General features: G+C 43.1%; 1 protein-coding gene and 1 non-coding gene across 2 annotated transcripts; one reads left to right on the forward strand and one right to left on the reverse strand.

Annotated features, from left to right (window-relative positions):
• Nucleotides 1-6,053: 6,053 nt before the first annotated feature.
• Nucleotides 6,054-6,191, reverse strand: LOC119926398. Its single transcript, XR_005450277.1, has one exon. It is a non-coding gene; the product is annotated as a small nucleolar RNA SNORA7 (small nucleolar RNA).
• Nucleotides 6,192-21,012: 14,821 nt separating this feature from the next.
• Nucleotides 21,013-21,762, forward strand: LOC119925341 (olfactory receptor 1030-like). Its single transcript, XM_038743436.1, has one exon. The coding sequence runs from the start codon at nt 21,013-21,015 to the stop codon at nt 21,760-21,762; it is 750 nt and encodes a 249-aa protein (XP_038599364.1).
• The last annotated feature ends 1,088 nt before the right edge of the window (nt 21,763-22,850 follow it).

Below are 22,850 nucleotides of genomic sequence, written 5' to 3' on the forward strand. Positions count from 1 at the left end.
TGGTTATGAAGAGTGAGGGCATTCCAGGCTAGAGGCAGGATGTGAGCAAGAGGTCGGTGGCAGAATGGGCAAGATACAGGTGCAGTGAGTAGGTTGGTACTAGAGAAGAAACGTTTGCAGGTTGGAATTTAGTAGGAGAGTAGCAAGGTGAGGTAGAAGAGGGCAGGGTGAATTTATGTTTGAAAGACAATGGTGAAGAGCTCTGATGCTGAGTGAATGGGCTGTCACTGGAGGTTATTGAGGAGTGGGGAAACATGGATTTGTAGAAAATGATCTGGGCAAGCGGAGTGAAGTAAGGACTGAAATGGGGAGAGACAGGAACCCGGGAGGACAGTGAGGAATCTGATGTATTAATCAAGATAGAATAGGATAAGTGCTAAGATTAATGTAGTAACAGTTTGGATGGAGAGGAAAGTGTGGATTTTAGTGATGTTGTGAAGGATTGATTGATTGGATTGCATGGGTATGGAGCAGCCTGGCCTAGTGGCTAGAACACGGACCTGGGTGTCAGAACGACCTGAATATTAATCCTGGCTCCTCCATTGTCTGCTTTGTGATCTTGGGTAAGACACTTAACTTCTCTGTGCCTCAGTTACCACATCCATAAAATGGGGGTTAAGAATGTGAGCCCCATGTGGGCTATGGATTGTGTCCATACTGATTAACTTGTATTTACACCAGAGCATATAGCACAGTCCCTGGCACATAGCAAATACCATAAAAAATGAAAAAACGAAACACATGGTGAAAACGAGATCTTGCTAATCTAGACTTCACTGAGGTTTTTGCATATTCTTGGGGGAAGGAAAATATTTTTATTCATTCAAAAGACATGAAGTATAGGTAAATCATTATTTAAGTATCCTTTATTAACAAATACCATTTAATACCAATACCATTTTCCAAAACAGAGATAACAATAGATGAAAAATACCAATTAGCAAAAAATTAGATCTTTGACCATTGTTACAGTTAAATGTTGTATATCTGGGTGGAAATCACATCAGTGAAAATATGGTATAAATGGATGTTTTAATTATAATAAAACAGTTTATTATATTTATTGTCTAGTTAGTGTCTCACCAGAATATAAGCACATGGAAAGGGTGAGCAAGCCCCACAGTTGGTGCTGGTTTGGGGCAGAAATCATGCCTACCAACTCTACTGTCTTTTAGTTCAGTGTTCTGCCCACAGTAAGTACTCAATAAATACTATTAATTAATTAGACAAAGGCATCAGAATAAGGTTTCCCTCTTAAATTCTTCTTTCCTTCTAGATTCTTATGGATCTTACTCTACATGTAGGCTAGCAATGACCCATTCTTGGCACTAGAATGTGCATGACAAACATTACTAAAACTCTGCTGTTCCAACAGGACAATACATAATCAGGATATAACAATTTCTGAAGAAGACAGAGAGCAGAGCACATGGCACCAGCTTCAGGGAAAAAAATGCTGGCCACAGATTTATTTATAAATACTCAAGTCCACAACGGGTTTACAGTCTAGAGGCAGGGAGAGAGACGGCAATACAAATAAATAAATTACAGATATGTACAAAAGTGCTGTGAGGCTGGGAGTGGTGAAGAACAAAGGGAGCAAGTCAGGGTGATGCATAAGGGAGTGGGAGAAGAGGAAAGGGAGGCTTAGCCTAGGAAGGCCTCTTCGAGGAGATGTGCCTTCAATAATCGCTTCATTCAGTGCTCTTCACACAGTAAGTGCTCAATAAATACGATTGAATAAATACGACTGAATGAATAAGGCTTTAAAGAGTGGGGAGAGCAATTGATTGCCAGATTTGAGGAGGGAGGGCATTCCAGGTCAAAGGCAGGATTGGAGGCAAGGTAGGTGAGATCGAGGTACAGTGAGTAGGTTAGCATTAGAGGAGCGAAGTGTCTGGACTGGGTTGTATATGGAGAGTAGTGAGATATTGCATTTATTAGGCTCTGTCTTTTTCTCCCTGTTAATAGAAACTGCTCTCCAGTTAGAGGTGACAAGGCCCAGGTCTAGCAGTTAACATAATGTTAATTGACCTCCTCTTACTGGACAACATGTGAACTCTGATAAATAGATCCTTGCATAGGGACAATATATGTACTTGATGTGACATTCCTAGTGCCTCTCAAATCTCTTCTTCTTGACGATAATTTAGTCTCATTATTGACTTTCTTAATTTAGCTCTCTTAAGATTTTCCACATATGAGGAGTTAAACTTATAGCTACGTTTATGGACTTTATGAAGTTTGGAAGAAGTCTTTCCAAAGTCTTTTCACCTTAACTGAAATATTATTAGGTGATTCCATTCAACAGTGTTTATACAGCCTAACAGGAAATTCCTTAAGGAATTCTATAAGAAATGTTTTAAAGGCTCCTCAAAAGAAATGTCATCTATCACATGGCTGCTGATAAAGAGGACGTGATACCAAGAGCCATTATTTATGAATCCAGGTTTTTTCTAATGCCATCAACAATACGGCAGTATTTGCCAATGAAGTTTTGGAAGGGTAACTGGGAGTCTCCTTATATTGTGTAAGATCATTAATGCAGCAGGGAAGTTGTGGGGAAATCACCTCTGAATTCAGATGTGGGGGATGGTGGGAATTATATTCATATGCCAGAATACAGTGGATATTAATTGGAGATGATTTTAAGGAGGAGTAGACTTATGGTTGAGCTGTGACTGATTTAAAGGAAATAAGTCAGGGGTTGGCTTCTAGATACCAGAGTTTTTTCAGTGGATGTAGGTCAATTTGGGAAAAGGTTCAGAAGAACAATTGAAAATGGGACATTACAAATCTAAGCAAAATGAAATACAGAGATTAACCAGGAAGCATATTTTATGCACTGCATAATTGTCTTTATTCGTTATGCTGTTTTAATATTTTAATGTTTCATTGCTTTCATTATGTCCAACTCCAGTCTTCTCCCCACCATCTCTCCTTGCCTCCCCCAGCCCCACACGCTTATATCGATAGGTTGTGAGCCCCTCAAGGGAAAGTGCCTGTGTCTACTTTCCACCTGCATACTATTTCCCAGCGCTTAGTACAGTGGTGCACACCCATTAAGTGCTTAAAAAATGTTACTGATACTACTTATAGAAGGCTAGGGTACAACAAAAATGAAAGAAAGAAAAAGGGAAGGAAAGAGTTTGAAATATAGAGTGACAGGGAGATTTTGTGGAATACATGATTCGGGTTGTGAAAGAATAGGTAGCAGGAAACTTGGAAAAAAATGCAGTGGAAAAAGTAAGGGCAATTGGCAGAGAGGAGGTGAGTTGGTCGAAAGATGGGTGACTCCTTGGGGTAAAGGGGAAGAGATTCAAGGATGAATAGGAAACAGTTGGTCAGTAAAGGAGAGAGTATAGTTGAAAAGGAGGGTAGGTGGCTACGCAGAGAACAAAGTCTAAGAATTTGGAAAATTACTTTAGAAACTATCCAGGGCTTTAATTTGTATCCAGTCTTGCTGAAGTACAAATTTGGCCCATCAGGAATCGGCATCCAATGCTATTGTCATTGAAAAATAATGACAATAATGCCAAGTCTTTACAGATTAAAAATGAAAAAGATATATTAATAATAATAATGGTATTTGTTAAGCACTTACTAAGTACCTAGCACTGTTCTAAGAGCTGGGGTAGATACAAGGTAATCATGATGTCCCATGTAGGGCTCACGTTCTTCACCCTCATTTTACAGATGAGGTAACTGAGGCAGAGAGGAGTTAAGTGACTTGCTGAAAGTCACAGAGCAGATAAGTGGTGGAGCCGGGATTAGAACCCACGACCTCTGACTCCCAAGCCCGCACTCTTTCCACTAAGCCAAGCTGCAGCACTTCCAATCATGTGTTATTCAAAAGATGAAACCATATTTGGTAGAATTTTGATTTGGATCAGCCTCTCTCTGGGCGCCCTACTGAGAAATGCCTCCTAGAAGAATGTGCTATTAAGAAGGTCTGTTCCATGACATGGTTTAGGGAAAAAATTCCAACTGAGTCACAAGAATTGGCCCCATCCTATTGAGATGCTTGTTTTATGCTGCCACATCATCTCCAACCCATAGCAACTCCATGGATACGTCTCTCTGCGGTTGCCCGACCTCCATCTTCAATCGTTCTGGTAGTATATCCATAGAGTTTTTTTGGTAAAAATATGTAAATTCATTCCTACATTCGTTCAGTAATATTTATTGAGTGCTCACTGTGTGCTTAGCACTGTACTAAGTGCTTGGGAAGTTCAAATCGGTCCCTATCCAACAACGGGTTCACAGTCTTGAAGGGGGAGACAGGCAACAAAACAACTAGGTAGATGTAAATACCATCAGAATATATAGAATTATAGTTATATACACATCATTAACAAAATGGAGTAATAAATATGTTCAAATGTGAGCCCACTGTTGGGTAGGGACCGTCTCTATATGTTGCCAACCTGTACTTCCCAAGCGCTTAGTACAGTGCTCTGCACACAGTAAGCACTTAATAAATATGCTTGAATGAATGAATGAATGAATGAATGAAAGTGGGTAGGGCAGAGGGAGGGATGGGAGGCAATGGGGAGGGGAGGAGGAGGAGGAGAGAAAAAAGGAAGGGGTCAGTCTGGGAAGGCCTCCTGGAGGAGGTGAGCTCTCAGTAGGGCTTTGAAGGGAGGAAGAGAGCTGGTTTGGCAGATCAGGGCATTACGGACCAGAGGTAAGTCATGGTTCAGGGGTTGAGGGCAGGACAGGCTAGAACAAGACATAGTGAAGAGGTTAGTGGCAGAGGATCAGAGTGTGTGGGCTGGGCTGTAGAAGAAGAGAAGGGAGGTGAGGTAGGAGGGGGCGAGGTGATGGAGAGCTTTGAGGCCAAGAGTGAGGAGTTTTTGCTTGATTTAAAGGTTGATAGGCAACCACTAGAGATTTTGGAAGAGGGGAGTGGCATGCCCAATACATTTCTGTACAAATATAATCCTGGCAGCAGTGTGAAGTATAGACTGAAGTGGGGAGAGACAGGAGGATGGGAGAGCAGAAAGGAGCCCGATGCAGTAATACAGTCGGATAGCATGGGAGATAGAACCAGCAATGTAGCAGTTAGCAAGGAGGGAAAAGGGCATATCTTGCCGATGCTGTGGAGGTGAGACCGGCAGGTTTTGGTGATGGATTGGATGTGTTGGGTGAATGAGAGAGCAGTCAAGGATGAAACCAAGGTTGCGGGCTTGTGAGATGGGAAGTGCTGTCTACAGTGATGGGAAAGTCATGGAATGGACAGGGGTTGGGAAGGAAGATAAGGAGCTCAGTCTTGGACATGTTGAATTTTAGATGGTAGGGAGACATCCATATTGAGATGTCCAGAAGGCAGGAGGAGAAACGAGCCTGGAGGGAGGGGGAATGGGGCAAAAATATAGATTTGGGTGTCATCAGATGATGTCATCAGATGATAGTTGAAACCGTGGGAGCGAATGAGTTCACCAAGGGAGTGAGTATAAATGGAGAACAGAAGGGGACCAAGAATTGACCCTTGAGGAACCCCAACAGAAAGGGGATGGGAGGGGGAGGAGGAGTCCGCGAAAGAGACTGAGAATGAACAGCCAGAGAGATAAGAGGAAAACCAGGAGAGGTTGGAGTCTGTGAAGACAAGGTTGGATAGCGTGTTGAGGAGAAGGGGGTGGTCCACAGTGTCAATGGCAGCTGAGACGTACAGGAGAGTTAGGATAGAGTAGGAGTTATTGGATTTGGTAAAAAGGAAGTTATTGGTGACCTTTGAGAGGGCAGTTTTGGTGGAGTGTAGAGAATGGAAGCCAGATTGGAGGGGGTCTAGGAGAGAGTTGGAGTTGAGGAATTCGAGGCAGAGAGTGTAGACGACTCATTCTATGAGTTTGGAAAGGAAGGGTAGGAGGAAGATTGGGCGATAACTAGAAGGGGCAGAGGGGTCAAGAGAGGTTTTTTTAGGATGGGGGAGACGTGGGCATGTTTGGTAAATGGTTAATAGTTTACCATTGCCTTCTGGGTAGTAAACCTGAGTCTCTGCCTTCAACTCTCTTCCATGCCACTGTTGTCCAGCACAGATCAGGTGAGATTTGACTTCTAGCAGATTGCCTTCCACTGACTAGCCACTGCTTAAGATAGGAATGGAATGGGTATGTCTCTGCTTGACTCTCCCTCGCATAGCTAAAACTGGTAGAGTACTGAAAACTCTCCAGGTGCAATTGTGAGAGGGGTTCTGAAATGCTAGCTAGAAGAATATAGCATAGTTTTGTTCAGAGACACCTAAGGTTTGGATTTGGGAACTGGCAGGGGAATAGACTAAGTAAGGCAATTGGTTGAATGGTCGTGGAGAAGCTTAGAGAACAATAAAGATTACCTGAAAGACTTGGGAGCAATTGTTTTATTGGCTATTGCCACTGGAGATAGGAATGACAATCTGAATGTGTCATTTAAGTCTGCAGGCATTTACTAGACTTCCAACAGAGATGTCCTGAAGGCAAAGTGAGATGCAGAGCTGGATAAAAGGTTTCAGTACCCATTAGTCAAACCGACCTAACAGAATACAATTCAAATCGGCCACTCTATCAAAGGAATTTATCCAGAATTTATTCAAGCCTTAACACTATACTAAATGCTTGGGAGAGCTCAGCAGAAGCAAAGCACACATTATAAGAAGTTCCCTGTATTATAGGGAAGACAGACAGACAGACAAAATTTGTTCACAAACAATGAAAGCAGGAGAAAATAGAATGATATGATCAGTAGATGAATGAATGTCAAGATGAAACAACTGAATACATAATGAAGTATGTGACTAAATAATAATGAACATTCAATTCTGCTATTGTCCAGGTTTTCTTTACACTCTTTGGCTTGAATGTTACTAGGCAATTAGAGAATGATTAGGCCTGTTTGAGAACAGCTCGATGGAATATCAGAAGAATCAGGCTGTGAGCATACCTGCAGAATGAGCAAAGCATGTGCCACAGTATGAGTTCTCAACACAGGATACAACTCTCACATTCAGAAGAAAACTGGTTGCAGACATGTGGGCTGAAGATGGATGCAAAACGCAAAAATCCTGTTTATTGTTATGAATGGACCAATATGACTGATTCACATCTAGTGTGCAATTCTTGACTTTAAAAAGACCTTTTTTTTAGAGCAATCACCTTCCACAGTGTCTTTCACCTCTTTGTTACTCACACTATATAGATCATTGGGTTCAGCATGGGGATCAATATCGTACAGCACATGGACATCATTTTTCTCTGATCCATTGAGAAGCTGGAACTGGGCAGCAGATAAATAAACATCGTGGTTTCATAAAATAAAATGACTGTCATTAGGTGAGAAGCACATGTGAAAAAGGCTTTTTGCCTTTCTCCAGGGGAGTGTATTTTAAAAATAGCCAACAGGATGTACACATACGATATCAGTGTGGTCAGAATTGTAACCAGCATAATGACAGCTATGGAAGCAGCAGGAAGGACTTGGGCAAGCCTGGGGTCCGAACAGAACAGCTTCAACAATGGGGGGACATCACGGTATAAGAGATACACAGAAGGACAAACTAAATACCCTTGCTACACAGACCACAGCATTCAGGCAACTGGCCAAATAAGAAGCAGTGACCAGTAAAGCACACAACCTCTGAGGCTTGGAGACTGTATATAGCAGGGGTTTACAGATTGCTACATATCATTCATTCATTCAATCGTATTTATTGAGCGCTTACTGTGTGCAGTGCACTGTACTAAGCGCTTGGGAACTACAAGTCGGTAACAAATCGATCATATGCCATCACTACTAGAAGACAATACTCCACTACCCCAGATGTAGCCGCAGCACAGAGTTGGGCCACAAATCCTGTAAGAAAAGGTTTTCTTGTCCACTGAGAAATTTGCCGGCATCTCAGGGGTGACGGATGATGAATAACATGAGCCAGAGAAAGACAGATGGATAACGATAAACGACTCCTTGCTTATGAATCAAGCAAAAATTCCTCACTCTGGGCTTCAAGGCTCTCCATCACCTCGCCCCCTCCTACCTCACCTACCTTCTCTCCTTCTACAGTCCATCCCACACCCTCAGCTCCTCTGCCACTAACCTCCTCACTGTGTCTCGTTCTTGCCTTTCCTGCCATGGAACTCCGGCCCTTCCCCTGGCCTGGAGTGCCCTACCTCCACACTTCTGCCAAGCTAGCTCTCTTCCTCCATTCAAAGTCTTCCTGAGAGCTCACCTCCTCCAGGAGACCTTCCCAGACTGAGCCCCCTTTTCCCTCTCCTCCTGCCCATCCCCCCACCCTACCTCCTTCCCCTCCCTACAGCACTTGTATATATTTGTACAGACTAATTACTCTATTTTACTTGTACATATTTACTATTCTATTCATTTTGTTAATGATGTACATATAGCTTTAGTTCTATTTGTTCTGATGATTTTGACACCTGTCTACATGTTTTGTTTTGTTGTCTGTCTCCCCGTTCTAGACTGTGAGCCTGTTGTTGGGTACGGACCGCCTCTATATGTTGCCGACTTATACTTCCCAAGTACTTAATACAGTGCTCTGCACACAGTAAGCGCTCAATAAATATGATTGATTGAATGAATGAATGGCTTCTAGGCATACACTCACACAGAGATAGGCCAGACTGAGCACCCCCTTTTCCTCTCCTCCTCTTCCCCTCTCCATCACCCACCTTCCCTTTCCCCTACCCCCTTACCCTCCCCACAGCACTCGTGTATATTTGCACACATTTATTGCTCTATTTTTACTTTATTACACATATTACTGATTGGCTCCCTCACAGCAATTCTTAATTCAGTTAAAGAACGGCTCATACTCTTTCCTAATCCTCCACGACCTCTCAGCTGCCTTCGACACCGTGGACCACCCCCTTCTCCTCAACACGCTATCCAACCTTGGTTTCACAGACTCCGTCCTCTCCTGGTTCTCCTCTTATCTCTCCGGTCGTTCATTCTCAGTCTCTTTTGCAGGCTCCTCCTCCCCCTCCCATCCTCTTACTGTGGGGGTTCCCCAAGGCTCAGTTCTTGGTCCCCTTCTGTTCTCGATCTACACTCTCTCTCGGTGACCTCATTCGCTCCCACGGCTTCAACTATCATCTCTACGCTGATGGGACCCAAATCTACATCTCTGCCCCTGCTCTCTCCCCCTCCCTCCAGGCTCGCATCTCCTCCTGCCTTCAGGACATCTCCATCTGGATGTCTGCCTGCCACCTAAAACTCAACATGTCCAAGATTGAACTCCTTGTCTTCCCTCCCAAACCCTGCCCTCTGCCTGACTTTCCCATCACTGTTGACGGCACTACCATCCTTCCCGTCTCACAAGCCCGCAACCTTGGTGTTATCCTCGACTCCGCTCTCTCATTCACCCCTCACATCCAAGCCATCACCAAAACCTGCCGGTCTCAGCTCCACAACATTGCCAAGATCCGCCCTTTCCTCTCCATCCAAACTGCTGCCCTGCTCGTTCAAGCTCTCATCCTATCCCGTCTGGACTACTGCATCAGCCTTCGCTCTGATCTCCCATCCTCGTGTCTCTCCCCACTTCAATCCATACTTCATGCTGCTGCCCGGATTGTCTTTGTCCAGAAACGCTCTGGGCATGTTACTCCCCTCCTCAAAAATCTCCAGTGGCTACCAATCTGTGCAGCAGGCAGAAACTCCTCACCCTCGGATTCAAGGCTCTCCATCACCTCGCCCCCTCCTACCTCACCTCCCTTCTCTCCACATCCTAGCCCTCACCCTCCACTCCTCTGCCGCTAATCTCCTCACCATGCCTCGTTCTCACCTGTCCCGCCGTCGACCCCCAGCCCACGTCATCCCCCTGGCCTGGAATGCCCTCCCTCTGCCCATCCGCCAAGCTAGCTCTCTTCCTCCCTTCAAAGCCCTACTGAGAGCTCACCTCCTCCAGGAGGCCTTCCCAGACTGAGCCCCCTCCTTCCTCTCCCCCTCATCCCCCTCTCCATCCCTCCCATCTTACCTCCTTCCCTTCCCCACAGCACCTGTATATATGTATATATGTTTGTACATATTTATTACTCTATTTATTTATTTATTTATTTTACTTGTACATATCTATTCTATTTATTTTATTTTGCTAATATGTTTGGTTTTGTTCTCTGTCTCCCCCTTCTAGACTGTGAGCCCACTGTTAGGTAGGGACTGTCTCTATAGGTTGCCAACTTGTACTTCCCAAGTGCTTAGTACAGTGCTCTGCACACAGAAAGTGCTCAATAAATACGATTGATTGATTGATTGATTGATTGATTGATTGATTTCTTCCAAGGCACCAGTACACACTATTCCAACCCTCTACTTTACTACAGAGCCCACTCATCATCATTGCTGGCCCTCTCCATCATGATTTCATTTCCTTCCTCCTTAAGAGTTCATTTATTCCCGTTACACATATTACCTGTAGTATCTCCTCCTTCAAATTCTTAAATACACCTCAATGGGGAATTGTTTTGTCATACTTACAAAATTACCTAATTTTAATTTTTTCCATCTCCCATTTTTCTTCATTTAAGCCTCCATTTAAAATTCAGAATCTTCTCTTTGTCTTCTAGACATTCCAGTTCTTAGACAGGTTTCTTCTTGCTTTAAAAAGTTTAGTAGTTAATGAAGGTAAAGCATTTCCAAATATTAAGGATAATCCAAGGTCTGGAAATCGAATGGAACAGAAAATGAAGCTGAAAATCTTCTCCCAAAGAAGACTGTTTGTCAGTGTACTCATGCTAGCAAACTCAGAAGCTAATTCCTTATATTATAAAAAGAAACAGCAATCTACTCTTTTCATCAACAATGTTTTTGAATATTTACCTCCATATGATTTTCTAAATAGCTTTAATTATCTATCCATTAAGAAAAATATTTGAACTATAGATTTCAATGCACCATCCCTACCAAAATTGAAAAAAGTAAAACAAGATTCTTCCCTTCAGAATGTAGTTTGGCACAATTATGAGTTATCACTTTGCAAGATAGTGTGGGAAGACTATATTTTTGTAGGAAAATATTTACAATAAATAAATTACTCTGAGGAATCAAGGGGAGGATCATCTCAGAAGGTCTCTGCCTTGCAACGTAGTGCCTCTCCACACTTATATTGTACACTTTTCTTATCTAAATTAAAAATGAGTTCAGTCAGAGTAGCCTGCAGCCAAAGCACACAGCAGAAAAAAAAAGTCCAATGGATTTCTAAATGAATCCAGAAGATAGGGTCAACAGGCATCTTCTCAAATTCAGTTGGCCTTTTCTTTGTCAGAAGAATTTTGGTAGATCACCTATACCTGTGAAAGTGTCTGGAAGGAAGCAACTAACATTTCTTAACCAATAGCAGGAAGAGCACTATAATCTGCTTCTTGGATGGAAACAACTCTATTATATTGCACTGTCCCAAGAGCTTAATACAGTTTCCTGCACACAGTAAGCACTCCATAAATCCCAATGATTGACTGATTGATTGATTGATTTAGGAGGTGGAGGGACAAGTCAGTGAGATTTTCCAGGCTGAGCCTACACTTTTGTCCCTACCCTTGCACCCCAACAGCATAAACCCATGAATGGTTGAAAGCTGTGTGCTTACATAATCTTGTTCTAAACTCCAGATAGGTAGGGGGAGCAAGAGGAGGTTGAAGGAGAGTCGGCTTCACGAAATTCAACATTTTTCAAGAATAAAATTCTAAGCGTTCCACAGCAAGTTGTGCATATGAAAAGAGTTATCACTGGTAACAGAGACATGTTTACATTGGGCTTAGTGGTTATTGCGGAACAAGTCCCTGAATTCCTCTGAGTCTCCTGCAATACTACTATAAGTGAAAAGCATTATTTAATTGTTCTTTAGATCACCCAGTGGTTGGGAATAATCACCTGCAGGACCTCACAACTTTTCTGGACTTCCAGGAGATGGGGCAGTTTTTGCCAAAAGGAATTTCTGTCTTATTCAACACAGAAATCTGAATTACCCTTCAGAGAAATCGCATACACCATGGAGCTGAGCAACCAAGATTTCTTAATCAAGGGCTATACCTCAGCCACCTTTTAATGACCTCTGTCTGAACAAAGCAGTATGGCCTAGAGGGAAGATATGGGCAAGGGGTCAGCAATGAGAAAGACAAGATAGAGATATGGTACGTAGTCTGGCATTTGAGGAGGAAAGTGTGCACATTGAATTGTAGTAGGAGATCAGAGAGGTAAGCAGCGTGGCTCAGTGGAAAAGAACATGGGCTTTGGAGTCAGAGGTCATGGGTTCAAACCCCGGCTCCACCAATTGTCAGCTGTGTGACTTTGGCCAAGTCACTTAACTTCTCTGTGCCTCAGTTACCTCATCTGTAAAATGGGGATGAAGGCTGTGAGCCCCCGTGGGACCACATGATCACCTTGTACCTTCCCCAGTGCTTAGAACAGTGCTTTGCACATAGTAAGCACTTAATAAATGTTATTATTATTATTATTATTATTATTAAGGGAAAGAGAAGGAGAGCTGACTGAGTGCTTTAAAGTCGATGGAAAGGAGTTTTCTTTTGATGTAGAAGCGAATGGGCAACCACTGGAGGTTTTTGAAGAGAGGTTTGAGGACTGAGCAGTTTTTTAAAAATCAGATCTGGGCAGCATATGTGATGTATGGACTGGACTGGGGAGAGAAAGGAGGCAGGAAGGCCAGCAAGAAGACTGATGCAGTAGTAAATAAAAAATCTTCTGACTTCATACATTTGAGTTACAGTCTAACTTCAAGGTAGAAAGTAGGTTGATAAAAAGTTTGTGTGGGCTGACACAATTGTGATTGTTTGCATGGATGGAGCCATCATGCCATGTTCTGGTTTTTTCTTCTGAGAATGGAAGGAGCAAGTGAGAGTGCTACAACATTTCCTAAAATGGAAAAAATAACAATTTAGTGTATTATTCCTGCTAGAACCATCCAATTTGATGATTGTCTGACACAGAGATGAGAGAGAAGATTGAGCATAGATCCACCATGATTTTAAAAGGAGCTTCAGGGAGTAGGGCCCAAGTGGCATAAAACAAAGTACATCTAGCTACACATCAACAAATTCCAAAGTTGGTAGAATTGCCAGCTGCAAATACAGTTCAGTATACACCCAAGGTACATTAGAGACTCTTGAGTTTAACTCAAGATGCTAGTGAATATCAAAATCTTTATGAGTCTGCATAAATACATATATGCATATGTATGTATGTATCTGTGTGTATATGTTTAATCTATGTATAACACACATACATGAATACAACTATACTATAAATTCGTAATCATTTGAATCTTAGCCAGCTAGGTCATATATCTTTAAGTAGGATTATTTTTCCCAACGTGAAGTAGATACATGAATGGCTATGGTTGAGGCATTTGTAATATCCCTCCAACATATTTGGTAAGTTTTCATAAATAATAAGCTTCCATTCTTAGCCACTGATTCAGGTACCTGGAGTTATCTAGGTTTGTTATAAAAGGGAATTCAGATTTTTCAGTCAATCAATTGGACTTATTGAGTGCTTACAAATACTATATGACATAATTTGGATGGTTTTTCTTCACTTGTTCAAAATAGCTTAAGATGACACATGCATTCTCTCCAACAATTTACTTGTGATTATAGTTATTTGAAAATAAAGGTTAACAAATGCTTTAGAGGAGAAAATATAAAGTTAGTTGACATTGCAAATACGGCTGTTTACTCCTCTTCCCAGGCCTCTCCTCTTCCATGACACCCCCTTAACAGTTCCGCCCTACTCAAGACCTGTCATCCATAGGACTCCATCCTCCACCACCTCAGAGACAGTTCTGCCAAGAGCCCCTGGAATCTCCTTGCCATTAGCCTTTATAATTTGATTCGACTGACTAATAGAAAATTCATCCTTCTGCTGTGGGCATCATCTGCCTATTTCATGGTTGCCTCTGCATGTTAATTGTTAACTGCCCTTTGTGATGTCATCATTTGCTTACTTTAGCATTGCTATTACATGTTAATTGTTCACTGCTCTCTGTGATGTCATCCTCTGCTTATTTTCTTATTCCCATCAAATGCTAATTGTTAACCTCTCTCTGTGATTCATCACCTGCTTATTTTATTGCCATCACATGGTAATTGTTAACTGCTCTCTGTGATGTCATCATCTGCTTATTTTATTATTGCCATCGCATGTTAATTGTTAATTACTCTGTGAGATGTCATCATCTACTAATTTTCTTATTGCTACTGCATGTTAATTGCTAACTACTCGCTGTGCTGTCAGTTACCTTGCTGACTTCACCATGAACTATCAATTACCTGCTCCCATCTGCACTTCCCATTCCTCACCTTCCCCTTCCCCTCTTCCACCCAACTCTTTCCCTCCATTTCCCCCGCCCCCACCCCTCCCCCTAACCCCCTCCCCAGAATCCCTCTGTACCAGTACTAACTCTTAACCCTTCCTTTCTAACACCCTCCCTCCCCTCGTCTCCACCCCCACCCCATCCCAGTTCTCCTTTCTCATCGCCACCCCTCTTCCCCCTCTCCCTGCCCAGGCCCTCGCCAACTCATTCCAACGGTTCCTACTCTATCCTAATCCTCCTTGACCTCTCAGGTGCCTTCGACACTGTCGACCACCCCCTTCTCCTCAACAAGCTATCCAACCTTGGCTTCACAGATTCTGTCCTTTCCTGGTTCTCCACTGATCTCTCCGGCCATTCATTCTCAGTCTCTTTTGCGGGTTCCTCCTCACCCTCACATCCCCTCGAGGGGTTCCTCAAGGGTCAGTTCTTGGTCCCCTTCTGTTGTCTATCTACACTCACTCCCTTGGTGGACTCATTCGCTCCCACGGCTTCAACTATCATCTCTACGCTGATGACACGCAAATCTACATCGCTGCCCCTGCTCTCTCTCCCTCCCTTCGGGCTCGTGCCTCCTCCTGCCTTCAAGACATCTCCATCTGGATGTCTACCCGCCATCTAAATCTCAATATGTCCAAGACTGAACTCCTTATCTTCACTCTCAAACCTTGCCCTCTTCCTGACTTTTCCATCACTGTTGACGGCACTACCATCCTTCCTGTCTCACAACCCCGCAACCTTGGTGTCATCTTCCACTCTGCTCTCTCGTTCACCCCTCACATCCAATCCATCACCAAAAACTGCCGCTCTTACCTCCACAACATCATCAAGATCCGCCCTTTCCTCTCCATCCAAACCGCTACGCTACTGGTTCAATCTCTCATCCTATCCCTACTGGATTACTGCATCAGCCTCCTCTCTGATATCCCATCCTCCTGTCTCTCCCCACTTCAATCTATAATTCACACTGCTGCCCGGATCATCTTTGTGCAGAAATGCTCTGGGCATTTTACTCTCCTCCTCAAAAATCTCCAGTGGTTACCAATCAAAACCCAGTGGTTACCATCAGGCAAAAACTCCTCATTCTCGGCTTCAAGGTTCTCCATCACTTCGCCCCCTCCTACCTCACCTCCCTTCTTTCCTTCCACAGCCCAGCCCGCACCCTCCGTTCCTTTGCTGCTAACCTCCTCACTGTGCCTCGTTCTCACCTGTCCCGCCGTCGACCCCTGGCCCACGTCCTCCCCCTGGCTTGGAATGCCCTCCCTCCGCACATCTGCCAAACTAGCTCTCTTCCTCCCTTCAAAGCCCTACTGAGAGCTCACCTCCACCAGGAGGCTTTCCCAGACTGAGCCTCCCCATTCCGCTCCCCCTCCCCATCCCCCCCCACCCTACCTCCTTCCGTTCCCCACAGCACCTGTATATATGTTTGTACAGATTTTTTACTCTATTTATTTTACTTGTACATATTGATTATTCTATTTATTTTGTTTTGTTAATAAGCTTTGTTTTGTTGTCTGTATCCCCCTTCTATACTGTGAGCTCGCTGTTGGGTAGGGACTGTTTCTATATGTTGCCAACGTGTACTTCCCAAGCGCTTAGTACAGTGCTCTGCACACATTAAGCGCTCAATAAATACAATTGAATGAATGAATGAATACCAATCCAAACTCTCCCCACCCCTCGCACCCTTTCCCCTCCCTTTCCTCCCTCCACATCAGCTGCCAAGTGTGGCCTTTGGAACTCCCGCTCCATTATAGGTAAGCTCCCTTTCATCCTTGACCTGTTCCTTTCCAGCTCTCTCCTCCTTCTCGCCCTAACCGAAACATGGCTCACTCCGGATGACACGGTCTCTTCTGCTGCTCTCGCCAGTGGAAGCCTCTTCTTCTCCCACTCCCCCAGACTCACCGGAAAGAAGGAGGTGTCGACTTTCTTCTCGCACCCCAATGTCGCTTTAGCAATATCCCTCCTCCCCCTTCCCTTTCCTTCCTCTCCTTTGAAGCTCATATTATTCGCCTCTACCACCCCCTCCAGAATCTTGTAGCCATCGTCTTCCGTCCCCTGGCCCCACCTCCAACTATTTTTTTTAACAATTTTGACCCCTTTCTCAACTTTCTTCTCTCCTCATCCATGAGCACTCTGATCTGCAGAGACATCAACATCCACATTGATGCTGGTGACTCCTCTGCCGCCTGCCTTCTATCTCTCCTTGACGCTGCCAACCTCCTGCTCCACCCAACCTTATCCACTCACCAACCTGGTCACACGCTCGACCTCATCATCTCCTACCGCTTTTGAACCACCCTCACCAATTCTGAAATCCCTCTCTCTGATCATAACCTTCTCACCTGCCTCCTCACTCACACTCCTCCCCCCGTAAATCTATATCACTACCCCACAGAGACCTCCACTCTCTTGATCCCATCCACCTTTCTCAGCGCATCACACCCCACCTCGCCTCCCTATCCTCTTTACCCAATCTTGATGACCAGATTACCGCTCTCAACTCCACCGTATCTACTCAACTCAACTTGATTGCTCCCCTTTCCCTTCGCTGCTCTCGTACCACTAACCCACAGCCTTGGGTCACTGCCAATGTCCACCTCCTTCGTTCTTATTCTCGAGCTGCTGAACGCTGCCGGTGAAAGTCTAAACACCAAGCAAAACCTGTTCACTTGAAGTTTATCCTTTCCTGCCTTAACTCTGCCCTCTCCTCTGCCAGGCAAAACTATTTTTCCTCCCTTATTGACTCCCATGCCCATGATCCCCATCAGCTGTTCCATACATTTAACTCCCTTCTCAGTCCCCCTGTTCCTCCCCCTCCTCCATCCCTCACCCCCAACGTTATAGCCTCCTATGTCATTAGTAAAATTAAGTCCATCAGGTCTGAGCTCCCCAAAATCACCCCTCCAGCCCTTCTCCATCTCCCCACTCTCAACCCTCTCCACTTCTCTTCCATCCTTCCTACCAGTATCTTCAGATGAGAGCTCCTCCCTCCTCTCAGGTGGTACTCCATCCACCTGTGCATCAGACCCCATTCCCTCTCATCCAATGAAATCTCTGGCCCCTTCCCTCCTTCCCTCCTTAACTTTCATCTTCAACTGCTCACTCTCCACTGGTTCCTTCCCCTCTGCCTTCAAACATGCCCACGTCTCCCCCATCCTAAAAAAACCCTCTCTTGACCCCACCTCCCCATCTAATTATCGCCCTATCTCCCTCCTACCCTTCCTTTCCAAACTCCTAGAACGAGTAATCTACATTCGCTGTCTCAAATTCCTCAACACCAACTCTCTCCTTGACCACCTCCAATCTGACTTCTGTCCCCTACACTCCACCAAAACAGCCCTCTCAAAGGTCACCAATGACCTCCTTTGTCCAATGGCTCCTAATCTATCCTAATCCTCCTCGACCTCTCAGCTTCCTTCGACACTGTGGATCACCCCCTTCTCCTCAACATGCTATCCAAACTTGGTTTCACAGACACCGTCCTCTCCTGGTTCTCCTCTTATCTCTCTGGTCATTCATTCTCAGTCTCCTTTGCTAACTCCTCCTTCCCCTGTAGAGGTTCCTCAAGGGTCAGTTCCTGGTCCCCTTCTGTTCACTATCTACACTCCCTCCCTTGGTGGACTCATTTGCTCCCATGGCTTCAACTATCATCTCTATGCTGATGGCACCCAAAGATACATCTAAATACACTTAGTGGAAATGAAAGAAAAATTTAAGATGCTAAATTCTGGCTTCTATTTAAAGAGATTCCAGCATTAAAAAAGCCATCATAAATTTTTATTTTTTAATCATGGAAGTTGGAAACCTTTTTTAAATAATAGTTTTGCACGAATGCAGGATTTGACAGTTTTAGCAGTTTTAAAAAATAGCTTATGGAAATTGCTGTTAAAAATACTAACTTTGTCTGTAATTGTGGAACAAATACATTAACTTCAAAATTGGGGTTATGAAAGCAAGCAATAAGAAAGAGCACATTAATAATTCCTATTGTCTGTAAGATTCCAATATCTGTTCTGCAAATAACTTTTTAGCGGTGATTTTAAGGTGTAAAATGATATGGATATAAAATGACAGATATAATATTCCAATTATTTAATAATCGTCATCATCATCATCAATGGTATTTATTGAGCTCTTACTATCAATAAATCAATCAGTGGCATTATATTGAGTGCTTACTATGTGCAGATCACTATACTAAGAGGTTGGAGGAGTAAGATACCACAGATTTGGCAGATACGTTCCCTACCCACAAGGAGCTGGTTAGATAGACATCTTAAAATGCTTTCCAGTTGATGTTAGCAAAAAGTCATTTCGACTCAGTTTCTTCAACTATAAAACAGAAAACCATGGGAAAAATAACTGAATATCTCATTTTGCAGCTATTTCCCTGCATTTCTTTGGGAGAGCAAAGAAAACACATCTATGTAGGAAAACACTGAAAGTTTAAGAATATAATGCCAAATGTTGGTAATGTGCTCTAAAAAGCATAGCAATGGCAAAGCCATAAATACAGCTATTTTTTGTCATGAGATCCTACCCATGCATGAGAATGGAACTGAAAAGATTTTAGTGGCATCTTGGAATTTGAAAATATTTTAGACTAATAACACTGAAACCTGATTTTAGCAGTAGTAATAGTAGAAATTGCAATAATTGTAGAAGTAGTAGTAATAACAATAATAATCATAATGACATTTTTTAAGGATGTACTTTATGTCAAACAGTGTTGTGAGTACTGGGATAGATATAAGCTTGTCAGGTTCGACACAGTTCCTGTCCCACATGGCTCTCATAGTCTTAATCCCCATTTTACAGATGAAGTAACTGAGAAGTTAAGTGATTTGCCCAAGGTCTCCAGAAGACAAGTGGAAGAGCCAGGATTAGACCCAAGGTTCCTATGACACCCAAGCCCGTGCTCTATCCACTAGGACATGCTGCTTAGTAGTAATAGTGGTAGTGGTATTCGTATTACTACTAGTACTAGTTGCATTAGACCCAGTAGAATCAATTGAATTCCCACTTGATGCAATGTGCTGAAGAATAAGGCATTTGTTAAGTGCAGAATAAAGAAGCATCGTGGCTTAGTGGCAAAAGCCTGGGCTTGGGAGTCAGAGGTAATGGGTTCTAATTTTGGCTCCACCGCTTGTCAGCTGTGTGACTTTGGGCAAGTCACTTAACTTCTCACTGCCTCCGTTACCTCATCTGTATAATGGGGATTAAGACTGTGAGCACAACGTGGGACAACCCAATTACCTTTTATCTACCCCGGTGCTTAGAACAGTGCTTGGCACACAGTAAGCGTATAATAAATATTATTATTATTATTATTATTATTATTATTATTATTATTATTATTATTATTATTATTATGTGGCATGTTCCACACAAGCCAACATGCTTATGTTCTAATTGAGGAAGATATAAAAATAGTTAAAACTATTGTGATCAAAGTATGTAATTCATTCAGTCATATTTATTGAGAGCTTACTGTGTAAGAACACTGTACTAAGCGCTTGGAAAGTACAATTAGGCAACAGGGAGACAATCCTTACCCAACAACGGGCTCACAGTCTAGAAGGGGGATACAGACAACAAAACTAAACAAGTAGACAGGTATCACTAGCATCAAAATGGTCAGTCAGAGATGGGAAGTTCGGCCTCTACTTTGGATTCTTCAAACAAACACAAAGAACCAGTGCAGACACCAACACTGGCTCCTTTCCTTGACAGCCTTCTCAAGTGGTGAATGAGTTTCCAATTATAATGATGGTATCTGTTAAGCACTTCCTATGTGCAAAGCACAGTTCTAAGCGCTGATTAGTTTCCAGTCATTCAAAACTTCTTCGACTTTCGAAATAAACTGTACCCACTCAGAGGCAGTGGTGAAGTCTGTGATCTCAAATACCTTGGACTAGGGCTCATTGTCGGACCCCATGTCGATGTGCATTGAATACACAAATATGCTGGATTGGGTATAAATCCATTGAATGAAAAATTCAGGCTTAGAAATACGACAAAATAGCTGAGAAAGCACCCTAACCCTATTCTTAGCATTTCTGGGGAAATGAGCTTGGTGAACCTGGGAACATAATCTAATGGAGCTCACCTAGTACAGTCCCATGAAGGTACAGCTGGAATCATGACTCAGGTCCTGCAGTTAGTCAGTCAATTGTATTTATTTAGTGATAAATGTTTGAGAGAGTACAATACCACAATAAACAGATACATCTCCTGCCCACAGTCACCTTACAATCTAGAAGATATTTTCAGTGCTCTTTATTCTCCAACATAATTCCTTCTGGGTTGCTCATTGAATAACAGGAACTAGAGAAGAATGGGATTTAGGATTTCAGAATTTTGCTGGCTTTCCAGCACATGGCTAGTGAGGCCAGCCATTCACTGTAGACTGCAAGTTATTGGAAGCAGGGAATGTGTCTCTTTATTATTGTATTGTACTCTCCCAAGCGCTTAGGACAGTGTTCTGCACACATTAAGCACTCAGTAAATACAATTGAATGAGTGAATGAATCAATGGGGAAAGTTAGAGATGCCTTGGAGCATAAACACTATCAGCATTCAATTATTGTTATATTGTACTCTCCCAGATGCTTAGTACAGTTCCCTGCACACACTGGACCTTTTCTCAAGAAACCTTGTCAATCCTACAGAGAGAAGATTGAATATTGAAGAGAAAAATGGCCGGAACGAACCAAACCATGGTGACAGAGTTCGTCTTTTTGGGATTTACAGATCAGCTGGACCTGCAGATTCTGCTTTTTGTGATATTTCTAGTAATTTATCTCATCGCCCTGATAGGGAACCTTGGGATGATGGGGCTAATCAGGATCAGCTCTCGACTCCACACTCCCATGTACTTTTTCCTCAGTCAACTCTCTTTTGTTGATATGTGTTATGCCTCCTCTATCGTGTCCAAGATACTGGCAAATATTTTCATGAAGGAAAAAGTCATTTTCTTTACTGGTTGCTTCACCCAGATGTATTTCTCCAGTGCTTTGGTGACTAAGGAATGTTTTCTGTTGGCGGCCATGGCCTTTGGTCGTTTTGTAGCCATCTGCAATCCATTGCTCTACACAGTCATCATGTCTAATAGAGTCTGCAGTGAGCTGGCAGTTACAGTGCATATTTATGGTTTCCTCAGTTCACTGATACAGACCACTATGACTTTACAAGCCTCATTTTGCGACTCCAATGCCATTAATCTCGTCTACTGGGCTGACCCACCTCTGCTATCTCTTTCCTGCTCTGACATTCAAATTGAAGAGAAACACATCTTCATTATTTCCACATTGAATCTTGTCAGCTCTCTGTTGGTGTTCTTTCTCTCATACTGTTGCATCTTTGCTGTGGTCCTGAAATTCCCCTCAGGAGAGGAAAGGTGCAAGGCTTTTTCTACCTGTGTAACCCACCTGGCCATCATTGCTTAGTTTTACGGGACCCTCTTCTCTATGTACATTCAACAGCCAAATACAAACCACACCTTGCCATATTACAAAGGATCCTCTGTGTTTTACAGTCTCATCGTACCCATGTTGAACTCCTGATGTATAGCCTGTGTTACAGAGATGTGAATGAGGCCTTGAGAAAAGTGATAGAGAGGAATGTGTTAGGGTGAATTAATGTGGTCAGCAGCAATATTATAAATCAGTAAACTCATATTTCTCAATGTTCCCTGAAATTACTGGTTATTTAAATTGTAGCAGTGGAATTTTACATTTTAAAATTAAATGCACTGGTATGGCATTCTTTGCAAAACTTTGGGTTAAGTAAAAGCTGTATTGTGGTACTCACCCTGTGTCCAACATCATACCTTTGTGTGTACAACTGTTTTTTCCAACACTACATTGCACTGATTTCTGTCACACACACGTTGTCAGAAGAATATTACCAAATTCTCCTGTCACATTCTAGCTCAAATGCCGAGTGAAAGGATGCATCAGGGAAGAATGTGCAGACTGTGTTGTCTTCTATGTGACTACATCTAGAGTGGTTTCATTTTCTAATCATGACATTAAACTCTGTGTCAGTGATGAAACTCTTTGGTTGTATGTGAAGCTGCCTCGGTGAGGGTTAGGGCTCTGTTGAGTTACTGGGCCTTAAACCCCACACCCAACCTATATTCTAAACTATTCAATCAATCAATCAGTCACTTGTATGTACTGTCCTAAACACTTGAGAGAGTACAATATAAGAGTACAACAGAACTGGTAGACACGTTGGTACACAGAAAAACAGTATGGCATAGAGGGCAGAGCAAAGGCCTTGGACTCATGGGTTCTAATCCCAGCTCTGCCACTTCTCTGATGTGTGACCTTTGGCAAGTCACTTCACTTCTCTGTGCCTCAGCTACCTCATCTATAAAATGAGGATTGAGACTGTGAGCCCCACATGGGACAGGGACTGTGACCAACCCGATTTGCTTTTATCCACCCCAGGGCTTAGTAGAGTGCTTGGCACATAGTAAGTGCTTAACAAATACCACTGTTATCATCATTACATTCCCTGGCCACAAAGA

The sequence above is a fragment of the Tachyglossus aculeatus genome, chromosome 3 (genome assembly GCF_015852505.1).
Source record: "Tachyglossus aculeatus isolate mTacAcu1 chromosome 3, mTacAcu1.pri, whole genome shotgun sequence".
In the NCBI taxonomy this organism is placed as follows: Eukaryota; Metazoa; Chordata; class Mammalia; order Monotremata; family Tachyglossidae; genus Tachyglossus; species Tachyglossus aculeatus.